The sequence below is a fragment of the Physcomitrium patens genome, chromosome 11 (genome assembly GCF_059467195.1).
Source record: "Physcomitrium patens ecotype Gransden chromosome 11, ASM5946719v1, whole genome shotgun sequence".
Classification (NCBI taxonomy): Eukaryota; Viridiplantae; Streptophyta; class Bryopsida; order Funariales; family Funariaceae; genus Physcomitrium; species Physcomitrium patens.
Genome location: NC_143420.1, coordinates 14,658,676 through 14,670,746, shown reverse-complemented (window position 1 = coordinate 14,670,746; position 12,071 = coordinate 14,658,676). Strand labels below are relative to the sequence as shown.

At 36.7% G+C, this 12,071-nt stretch overlaps 1 protein-coding gene and 1 long non-coding RNA gene across 2 annotated transcripts; both read right to left on the bottom strand.

The window, feature by feature from the left end:
* Positions 1-614: 614 nt before the first annotated feature.
* On the bottom strand, positions 615-5,340 carry LOC112289105 (ferritin-like catalase Nec2). The gene is made up of 4 exons (XM_090253996.1): positions 4,744-5,340; positions 4,650-4,686; positions 4,344-4,562; positions 615-4,207 (listed from the first exon to the last, which is right to left on the bottom strand). The coding sequence occupies exons 1-4, from the start codon at positions 5,130-5,132 to the stop codon at positions 3,944-3,946; spliced, it is 909 nt and encodes a 302-aa protein (XP_090110122.1). The 5' UTR covers positions 5,133-5,340; the 3' UTR covers positions 615-3,943.
* Positions 5,341-10,220: 4,880 nt separating this feature from the next.
* LOC112288420 (uncharacterized) lies at positions 10,221-11,878 on the bottom strand. The gene is made up of 2 exons (XR_002971553.3): positions 10,877-11,878; positions 10,221-10,478 (listed from the first exon to the last, which is right to left on the bottom strand). It is a non-coding gene; the product is annotated as an uncharacterized LOC112288420 (long non-coding RNA).
* Between the last annotated feature and the right edge of the window lie 193 nt (positions 11,879-12,071).

Here is a 12,071-nt window from a genome sequence, read left to right as displayed (position 1 = left end):
GTTTTTATGCACATTAATTCTAATTACTCTTGTGTCTTTCCAAACATTCTCAACAATCTGAAATTGGCTCTACTTGTAGAAGTGCTTGGTAGGAATAAAATCCTAAATGCCTTTAAGAAAGAAGCCTCTAGACTTAGAGAGGTCCCTGGTGATATAAAAAATCATTAGCACATGCTTGCTAGTGCAAGCATAAGCTAGAGAATTCTTATTGGCTTTTGGTATGAAAAAGAATAAAATAGAGATTTTAGCAAAACCAAATAGTGAACTTACTCACATATTTGCAACTATAAACTTGTAATTTTAAGTATAATAATTTAGTTCTTAAAAATTTGGTACCAAATCTGGATCTCAATTTTTCCATATCATGATCATCTAGAATAGATGATAAATAGGGATGGATGTTTCTACATTCTCTCTCACTATGAGATTATCTACAAAAAAAAATTGTAAGAACTACAACCATTCTAAGCTCCTTATTTCTAAAACTTGGTAGTTTCTTGTAGATGTTAGTGATTCATCTTTGACAATTTATTTTTGAAAGTAGTAGATTTTTTTATTTTATTTTTTTTGGAGTTTTTTCTCTTTTTTTTCTTTTTTTGTTATTCATAAATTTCTTTCTCCATAATGTTTGTTTTGTGAGATTATTGATGATGAATTTCTTAAATTTTAAGAAGTTATTAGACTTGAGCAATATACATTAGCAATTTACTTTCAAGAGTTTGACAAAGATGATGTTGATAATTGTAAGATCTTGGTATGTTCATCACAAAGAAGTTGTGCTTAAGGTAATGATTTGATGTAGTTATCGGCACTTCCAAGTTTTGCCTTAACCTTGTACGGACTTTCAGAGACCCTTCTACATAAAGTAGTAGTCTTAAAACTGATTTGTAGTTCTACAATTGATGATTAAGTATTATGTCTTCTTCAATCCTTAAGAGTTAAGTCTCAAGCTTGGGAGAAGTAGATAGCTGAATTTAAAAGAGATGCTATAGTAGCTAAGAAAAAAGAAGATGGTGATGTAGTTAAGATTGTGCTTCTTCAATAGAGATAATATTTAATCTTAATCTGAATTTTTTGACTAGGCTATGCCCTAATGATTTGGTAAAGATATCAACTACTTATTCTAAAGAAGACACATAAATTAATTTTATTTCATTTTTTTTTATTTTTTCTCTGGTAAAATGATGATATGTGGCTATATATTTTGTATATGGATTGATATCTAGATTTGTTGTTATTTTGATAGTTCCTTCATTGTTACAAAATATAAAGATTGATTTTAAAATCTTTGAGATAAAATGACATGAGAGTTTGTTTAATCATGTTGATTCCCTAGATATTGTAGAGAAGACCATCAGTTAAGTCTCATGTCCAATCCATGTCTACATAGCCTAATAATATTATTGATAAATTTGTATGGTACAATATTTTATAATTTAATATTTCCATAATATATCTTAAGATTCTTTTTGCTCCTATTAAATATAGAACTTTTGGTTTCATCATGAAATGACTAATAATTTCAATCGAATATGAAATATTAAATTGAAAGTAACTTAATTGTATAAATTTACCTACTATGAAATAGTAGTAGATTGGATCAACAATGTCTTCATTCATATCAATTGTAAGTTTTAGTCTTTCAACCATGGGAGTGGAAATAAATTGATACCCTTGAAGGTTGAAATGACAAATTACTTTTAATGCATAATTTTGTTGTATAATAAATAGTTCTTGTGGTACTTTGATTATTTTAGCCTTGAGATAGTATGTCATATCATTTTTTCTTAGTTTCAACATCTCAAATTTTGATTCAAGTTATGATTTAAATTAATTAATTCAATTAATATAATTTCTTGTGAATAGAAGGTCATCTACATAGAAGACTAGAGGTAGAATTTTTTCATAATGGTGAATGACATAGAAGTTATAATTTCCTTCTTTTTTTGTAAAGCCTTGATTTTTATGAAAGAAGTCAATCTTATCATACCATTCTTTTGATGCTTATTTTAGGCCATAAAGAACTTTGTATAATCGATATACTAAGTGCTCTTGTCCTTCTACTAGTAAGCCTTGAGATTATGTGATATAAACTTCTTATTTGAGTTTTCTATGAAGAAAAGTAATTTTTACATCCATATGATATACTTGCCATTTGTTTTATTTAGAAATAGCTAATGATATTCTTATGGTGTCCCATTTAACTACTAGAGCAAAAATTTCTTCATAGTTAAGTCCTTCTTATTATTAAAAACCGTGAACTACTAGTCGTTATTTTATTTTTTTAATACAGTGCCATCTATTTTCATTTTTTCTTTATATATCCATTTTATTGATATAGCTTAGTAGTTTGAAGGAAGAGGGATAAGTGACCATGTTTTATTATCATGAATTGATTTGAATTCATCAATTATTGAGTTTTTTCTCTCATATGGATGATTTTAATAAGATACCCAATTTAAATTCCAACTTGGCAAAACAAGATATCAAAGCATCAATTTCAAAAATCAAACTATTTGAACTCAATTCTAGCCAAGTAAAATTTACCAAAAATAGTGGTCACAAGTATTAAATCAAACCCACTCAAAAAAATCCAATAGAACCATTTTTATATGTCACCATGGTACCACCAACTAATTTTGCTCCTAAACTTATTGATCTCAATAATATGGATGAGATGCCAACTTTTGATGCAATTAATGATCTTTCTTCTTATTCTAAAATTACTTCTAATATATCTCAAGAATCAGAGAACTAGGATCAACTAAAGCTTGTAGCACCACGTCTACATCTATATCTATGAGATCTAGGAGAGATATTGCACGTGTAGTAGATTCTTTTGGCATTTTTTGCCAATTTTGTTTTGCATCATGGTAGATTGTATAAGTTTGGTTTGTAACAAAAAAATTTGGAATATCAATTGCTTGAGAGGTGTCGACTCCATTGAGGTTTGTTTCGATGAAATTTTCTGTTGTAAATGTTTCGGATCCGCATCATGAGTGCTTCGACATGTATCTTGTGTAATCATCATAAGATAGCATTAGTCTCCTCCATGTGTAGCCGATTCCAAATTTCCTGTAGGTTGGGAATCTCTTTCTCGGACTGGATTTGTGAAACAAGCTTATCAAAACTGCAGGGTGATCTATTCAAAATTCTATGTATGATAACCTCGTTAGATGGTACCTGCTTGATTGATTTCAGGTCTCCGATAATGTCATTTAGTTGTTACATGAAGGTGGCTACATCTTGTTGCTCTCCCATTCGGAAGTTCTCCCAGCAATTCAGGACCACCATGATATCTGAAATAGTATTGGTGCGAAATATAGTGCTGAGTGCTTGCTAGGCGTCTTGTGGATCTGGGATATCGATTATATTGTAGCGAAGATCTGGAGTAAGTGAGTTGAATCATGTCATTAGCTCGTCTCTTTCGCCGTCGAGTGACGTCTGTGTCAGGACCTGTGAGCATCGACTCTTTCGAGCAAATCGTTTCCAAGTTACTCATCTTGGTCCATGAATCTAGACAAAAAAAAAAGCTAGTTCTGAAAATAATACAAATGAGAGCCTGTAAAGAATCGAGAGTCTGCTGGATCTCAAAATGATATCACTTGTTGTGACAAGAAGAGAATATCAAGTGGCATCAGGAGGAGAGAAAAAACAATACTTGATCTAGAATGTGTCTCGAATACAAAGCTGTAATGAGTCGATGGTTAGTATCATAACCAAGGGAATTAAGTAATCAATGTTAGAAAAACAAGCAATGAAGAAGGAAAGAACTTCCGCTCTGATACCATGAGGAAAAGAATAAAACAGAGATTTCAGAAAAACCAAATATTGAACTTACTTGCATATTTGCGACTGTAAACTCGCAGTCTTAAGCACAAGAGTTTAGTTCCTGAGAGTTTGGTGCTAAGTCTGGATTTCAGTTCGTCTATGTCATGATCATCTAGAGTAGATGATAAGTAGGGATGGATGTTATTACACTTAGGACGTTGCCAGATACCATCGACTCGGCACCCATGGCCGGCGGCACTACTAAGCCTTCATCGACAAACACGTGGGACAGGTCGTTCCTCAACGTGGAGATGGCGATGCTGAAATCCGCCACGATGTACCGGTATGGTACAACTATCAAATTCTTCTGACAGTACATTTCATCACGGATGATGGCGTCTTGGCTAGATTCCACTGCTAACAACTTGGCCACAAGCTGCAACATGATAGACACCATGAGCGGACACACACACACACAGTAACTAGCAGATTGAATACCTGCATGATCTATTCACTGGAAATTAGATGAAATAAACTAGTCGGCTTACTGATACATAATTCCTAGAGCATACCATCTTAGCATTGTAACCGAAGAGCAATGGGTTGGTGCCGACGTATCCTGTCAACCCGACATGGGGAATGGCGTAAGTGGAGACTAGGTACTTCAAGCTATCTGCATGGGGATCGAAGGGAGGGATCAATTTCGTTCCAAAGGTCGTTAGGAATGCCTTGTCCATGAACTCGGCCCATACCATCTTGCTCACGTCCAGCAAAGTACGGGAAATGCGCACCTAGGAGGGTCCCCCAACGCCCTCTTGATCGCCCTGCAAGAATCAACCGAAGTAACAAGCGACATCTTGTAAGCAACCGGCCCATACGGTGTGAAAGTGAACACCGTAGTGTCCGATAGGAAGGCTGTTATTTTAGCTCACAAACGACATGACTGGCAGGATTATCAAGTTCAAACTCTACGGATCGATCTTAAAGCACCTGATGTGTCCCACTTCCTGAAGCCCCATCTGGATAAACAGATCAGTATAGTATGGGTCCAAATTGGCCTTCTGTGCACCGATGGGGGGAGGGCCGCCATCAACCAAGTAAGGGGCCACCACATCATGCCCAAAGCCATAAGCTCCCCACAAGAAATACTCAGCCTCGAGGTACTCGAGGTTCAAAGCAATCTGCGTGAGCTCCTTGTCCAACACGGTGGACTCGTTACCAGGCCTGTACATGTAATCTATATTGAGACCTCCAACATCAAGGTCATCTTTCCCACCAGGAGCAGCAGCAGCAGCAGCAGCCAATACGCCCAGCAGTGAATACACGCACAAAGCAATCACGAATTCTCTATGAAAACTCATCTTGCGACCACACTCTGTAGCTGATTGTCTATTGATCGATCACCGAGCCCTGGAGAGTCAGTCAGTTAACGATACAACCAAATTTGTGGTCCATGCTCGCGACTACTTATGCTGTTGTGTTCGGGGTTCGGCGTCGCGTACAAGACGCATGGCCGGCGTGCAAGCTGGAGTGCTGCCAACCAGACCCTCAGTCGGGGGGCTTCATTTTCTTTCCCGGCGGTGCACCGCGCAGCACAGCCGAGCTGAGCCGAGCATGGCGGTTCCGTGGCGGTGGGATGACCCTTCTGTTACCACGGGTCGCAGCTGCGCGCTTTGTGAAAGGAGGACCATGGATCAGTCGTGGGTCGCATGGCGTGCATTGGTTCGGGGCTGCGTCCATTAGTGTGTGTGTGTTGCTGTGTTTCCGTGATGAATAGTTAGTTAGTTTGTTTTTGTTTTTTGTTTTTTTTTGTTTTTTTTTGTTTTTTGATATTTTTCTGGTGCTTGTGAGTCTTAAAGCTGGAGTAGAGAACATTGTGCTGTGGCAGCTCAGTGAGCCGTCTCTCATCACCTTCAAACACACGCGCTCAAACTTACTTGCCGCAGTTGTTGACGTCGACAACGAGGAGAGATGGACTCATCGGAAATGGGCTTCCTTTGTACTGGTTGGATGAAGTGTGGATGGATGAAGTGGAACATATTTGGATGCAGTGAAATGTGGATGGATGGCGTTAACATGTGGATGGATGTAGCGTGATGATGGATGAAGCGTTATTGGATGGAGTTTAATGTAGAAGGATGAAGTGTGAATGGGTGAAGTTTTGGATGAATTGTGATGTAATTAGATGGAGTGTGATTAGACAAATTTTTATTTTAGCTACGTTTCTAAATGTGATGGAGTTAAATGAACTGTGGTTGGAAGAAGTGTAATGTAGTTAGATGACCGACTTGAATGAATAAACGAATGAATATGAAAATATATATATGTACATATATATAAGTACGAGGATTTATTACTTACATGTTCGTTACTGTTAAGAACATTTAGAGTGGAGGTTGTGAAATTGTTGAAACTTGGGCACACATGAAACAAAAGTGAACATAAAAAATTGTTACAATATGTTACGTGGATTTTAAGTACCTGTATTAATGCCTCAAAGAAATTATATATATATATATATATATATATATATATGCTGCTTTGATATGTACTGCTATTAATTGGGTACCCATCTGTAACCACTATGTTCACAGCTTTTTATTAATGTGCATGAACGTACACTAATTATTTTTTATTTTTATATGGAGCTTTGCTAATGTTGTTTCTTGTTTGATGTCTGTGAAAATTGAATACTACAAAAGAAAAATGGACATGTGTAAGATTCTCATTAGTTGGGTGTTGATGGTTTAGTTGATCAACTTACTTTTTGATCAAAGCATACAAAATAATACATTTTTCACTAATTAAGCGAAGCTTACTACAACATCCCCTTTCCAACCTTGTAGAGAAGACATTTGAGACTTATATTAGTGTGTTTAAGTTTGTTTGGATTTGAAGTTTTTGGATGTTTGCAACACAAGCACAAATGCCATGCATTAGGTATTTTACTTGTAAAGAACATGCCTTAATTCAAGGCACAATCTTTGCACAAACACAATTGCATTTTTAGATTGCATTGAGAGTGTGAGAGACTTATTTAAATAATTTGGTTTTTATATATTTAAAATAAACTACATATTATAGATAAGATAAAATAAATTTATGTTTATTTAATTTTTATTTAATAATATGTTGGAATCTTATTAAATTATTTTTTTTTTTGCAGATATAATTCATCATTTTATTATAAAAGTTTTATATTACATTGTTTCTTCTATTAATAAATAAAATGTTTATTTTTACATGCTAATATGCATTATCAAGAACATAATATTCTAACAAGTTTGTGTGTATTATGAATTGAGATTATTAAATTTGGCATTTGATATAGTTATTTGGTGAGTCAGTCCTTTACTGACTTTTGGATAAAATAATCATTCCTTATGAAGATTTTAGAACTTACTGTAAATTATAATTTAAAATTTACTACTTTGTGTAGAAATTGTTTTTAATCTAATTTCCCAGAGAGTAATCATGGTTACTGGCTAAAAATACACCAGTTAACAACCAAATTAAAATTCTAATATTAATTTTTACAATAGTTAAAAGGTTTGCTATTATCAACAAATTAAAAATCAATTTTTTAAAATTAAGGAAGGGATTTTATGTAGTGTTTAATTTAAACTTTAAGTTTCCTAACATTGATTGTAAAATTCGAACAGTACATCATATGTCCCAAATGTCTATTATTTCAAAAACGAATTAAATTAAAAATAAATCACCATCATATCTGAAAATTATTACACAATCTATATCTTTAGAAAGACACTTAGCTTGTTTTGAAGAAAAAAAAAAAAGAAAAGAAAAAAAAAAAGGAAAATACAGAAATTTATTACAAAAGATAAAATATTTTTATTTTCTATTCTAATCAGAATAAACATATAAACATATAAGTTATACAATTAAACATATAAACTGAATATACATATAAGCATATGAACAGAAACTGAATAAACTGTTAAAAACTTCCAAATAGTTTTTTTTTTCCTTAATGAATTCTGCTCAATCTACTCTGAGCATATTTTTTCTGCAGTTGTTTATACACATTGTCGGATTGCACGTTGTCAATGATTGAAAAATTCCTAATAAATTCTTGAAGTTACTCCAGCATCCTCTGTTGATTCTTGTCGTCATGCGTTTTGGTGAACACGTGTTGCACAAGCTACTGTGATTTCAACACTCTCATTATATATATTTTTTCCGGCTGAGGTCTCTAGCCGGAGAATACCTTCGATTCTCGACGTGGTCTGCATGTCCAACCTCGTAAACTAAGCTTCCGATGTTCACACGCGACTGAAGCCTGAAGTTTCATCTTAAATTGAAAAACTTCTTTGCTTCCTGCAGAGACCAAGTTCTAGAACATGACAAATGTCAGAATGAGCGTTTTCAAACACTTAAAACCATTCACACAGAATATAAGTCATGTGATACCCGTAAGGTTGTTCAAAAACGAAAAAGTCAAAGGAAAGAATTACTATCATTTTACAATATTCAACATTGAATCAATTGCAGCCTTTGCCACTTCCTCCTGGGGTAAACAGCAATATTAATGCCACGTTGAAAGTTGAAGAATCTCATAAGACCTGAGTAAAGGAGGGAAAAGAAATATATGATGGAGGAATATTGCAATACTGTCATATACCGACTCTGACATATGCTTGAACATAGTAATCAATACTTGCTGGGTTTGACATGTACCCTGCACCTGCAAACACGTTTACGATGGAGCACAGTGCTTGAGGTTGCCACCTTACTTACCGAACACCACCTCTCGACGATGGTCAGATATCGGAAGATGTTCAACTAAGAAAGACTTCCTCGCCTATAAATGCACATGCGCTGCCGTAAACTAGACGTCGAGCTCATTACCTGGCATGCAGTTGATTGCAAAGATATGAAACATACAAAGACCTTTCAAATTTTAGGCAGCATGACATTACTTTTTTTTTTTTTAAATGTTAAAAGGATTGCTCACTTCGAGCACAGGCCAAGCAGTTGAAAAGATGAGTATAGATGATATACTTCCTTTTGAGTGAGGCGATCTCCGCAACATAGGAAGCTTGCTTTGGTTCTCATCTTGGAAGAAAAAGCCCCCATACAAGTTTTCATCATCTTTATGTGAGTATTTTCGGTCTACAACAACTATTTTTCAGTATTATTTCGTGAGGAAGATTCTAATCAGTTTAGCGCCATTTCTGGATATGGGTTGAAATAGTTCTTAAGAGTGATGCTATAATCATTATTTCAGAGCATCTAGACTTTTGTCCTTTAATCAAAGTATTTTCGGTGACCCTTGATATTGGAGGATGTACCTGCTGCTGTTGGACACTATCAAAATCCCCAAAAGAATTCTTGACTGATGCATCCCGTTGGACCAGAGTCCTCGCTGTCCTCGGTCTCACACTCCAACCCACCACACACTTGAGCACTACCGTCTAACTCGACCGTGATGTAATTCAATTACAATTAAAATAACGAGAGCAGAGGCTTGGAGGACAAAAGTTTAGATGACACAAATTAGACGTTATCAAGAGGACAGCACGATATGATGCACTTGTCCTCAATGATTCGTCATGTGGCAAAATTTAGTGAATTTGAGATCTAATCTCACCCCAGAATTCCCATTCGAACAGCTGCAAGAACAAACCGTCTGTTCAATCTTCCACTGAAACTAATTCAGGGAATTTAAATTACCACGCTGCTAAAAGTGATTTTACAGAAAATTTGCAGAATTTAACCCAAGGTATGAGAAGAATACTTTTTCTCACGTGACGTAGGCAAGCCGAAAGGCAACCGAAGAGGAGAACTTTCATGCCTCAAAATGAAGATTTTTGACTAAAAACGCCCAACCACGCGATTCTCATGGCCGATTTTGCCATTTATAGAGTTCGATTTTTTCAAGACCTGTTGCAGCCGGCAGACTTCAGCTGCATGCATATTCTTTTTTAATTCGAGTTTCTGGTCAATGTCTCAACGCAAAAATCTTGCAAAATCGTGTCATACTTTTACCTATTTGTTACATTCCAAGGTTATGTACGTGCTGAATTTTGAATTTCATCCATTTGTAGCAGTAACGCACAATATCAATGACAGTAAAGAACCTGTTTCACGCACAGTTTCGAATCTGGTACAATATTGTCTGAAGCACATCTGAGGTATTTACTTGCTAGCATTGAGACCCAACCTTGTAAGCACGCATATTAGGAGCTCAACAATATTGTCCTTGCCTTTCCTTATTAGGTCATGAACCTGTCATATTGATTTGCGAGATCAAGAGGTATGAGGTTACGTGAGCGTAAGTGGTGCGGACATCGTCTTCGTAGTTCCTAAAGTTCAATCGCTTGCGAATCGAAGGATTTGTTAGCTGCCATAACATCAGCTTCGGAATTGCAGAAAAGATTTCATGACCAGAACAACTTAAGGGTTACGACTTGCATGTTTCAAGGAGGTAAGTAACAATATTCACTCTTATTGGTATCAAATGTTGAGTAGAGACTACATCTGGTGTAAATAAAGAGGCAAATACAATCTGTAACACAAATATTGGTTATTATCAAGATCGTATTGATGTACGAGTTCAGCCTCCATAAAAGGATGTTCAAGCTCGCGTAGCTCCTTCACCTGCGATGTTGACGCACAGTCTGCGGGGGCTCCTGTTGCGTGTACATCCCAGTTTAATTTCTCTTCCAAAGCTTCACTGTCTTTCGCTAGTTTCCTCAGAAGATAAGATTTAAACCCAAGTTAGCTCTTCGGTGCGCTTTTTGTTAAAACTCGCCATTTAGACGACTTCGGGCAACAAGCTAAAACTGGAGTTGAAGCTCAACATTTTTGAAAATATCTATATCTGCTGTGACATTTGAAACACACATAATTCCTCATAATTACTAGCAACATTTTTTGTGGGTTAGGAATCAGTAGAGTTTGCTCCAATGAAAGTTGGGCCCACAAGAACCTGATACGTCATTCCAGTATTAAATCCTCCACCACACTCAGTCTCTCATGGGTCTCACAAAATCTAGAAGAGAACACACGCCTAAAACTGAACCGCTTAATAGAGCAAGGTTCTAATTTTACTGCAACAAATATTTATTAGTTCCGTATCTACCTGTTCTAGGTCGCAACATTCGCCGTATACAGTTCCCAATTTCGGAGCTCAACTTCTTTCTCGAGCAGTACCCCCATCAGTTGCATAATCTCGACCTCCAGTGGTTCCTGGTCCCGACAGCCAGCTGTGGCAATTCCCAGAGATGGTGTATGAAGAATTACAAGAGGTCCCTGAGTTTACTGTCCGAAACTTTGGTGCTGTGGATGAGAGTGTCGTTCAGCAATTTGAACTGGTTGAGGTCATACCTTCACTGTCTAAGTCCTCTGTGCAAACATAAGTCTGGTCATTACCCTCTGCGGTGGTCGACGAGCATAAGACAAAGGCACTGGTCATAGCTCAACGTTCGCTAATCAGCGACATATCAGCGCCTTCTATCGCTGACATTTAAATCTTCTTCATTTTGGTGACCTCCTCATGTAATTCTAAGAACCGTAACAAACTGATACCTAGCATTTCTCGATGATTACAAAAGCATCAACGATTGCAAATAAGCGCCTGGCCCGCAGATTTTCAAAGGCTGCCTGTCATAGACAACGAAGCTCAGAAATCCACTGCAATAAACAATGTATTTTCCAGAAGTTGCCGTCCATGAAATAATTCTTTAGCTAATGGCCTCACAGCTGTACATTTAAGTAAGAAAAGACTTTCCAAACAGACAACTATTCACTATGGCCGACTTTGTGTTCCAGTGCAACCATAATAATGTCTTGGCAAGTTTCTGATCAAACCTCTTTCCATCCTAGACTAAGAAAAACCCCTGCCACGACCTACTATCCTCACACAAATGTAGTGTATGCTCTTGATGATGCGGCTTGCATTGATCAAAGCAGCTCGTAAATTACCCTCTGCCAAGAAAGATCCGAGGAAAAGCGAGGAAAAGCGGGGAAAAGCAAAGTGGCGCTAAAACAAACTGACAATAAACAGCTTACGATGTCACCAGCATCGCAAAATTGCCGCCCCGAACAACGAACAGCCGGAAGAAGGACGACAGCAATGAGGCTGAGCTTGTGGAAGCGAAAATGGTGAAGCTTTTCACATAACAATGCAACCAGAGCGGCAACGAGATGACGGAAAGGGACGGAAGACGACGGCAGTAGGCGGGAGTAGACGGAAAAGGTTGGTTGTGTTGACTGCGCTCCAACTGACGGCGGTTGGTTGCCTCGTTCCCATGAGAGTTCTACCGTTCCCTTCCCGT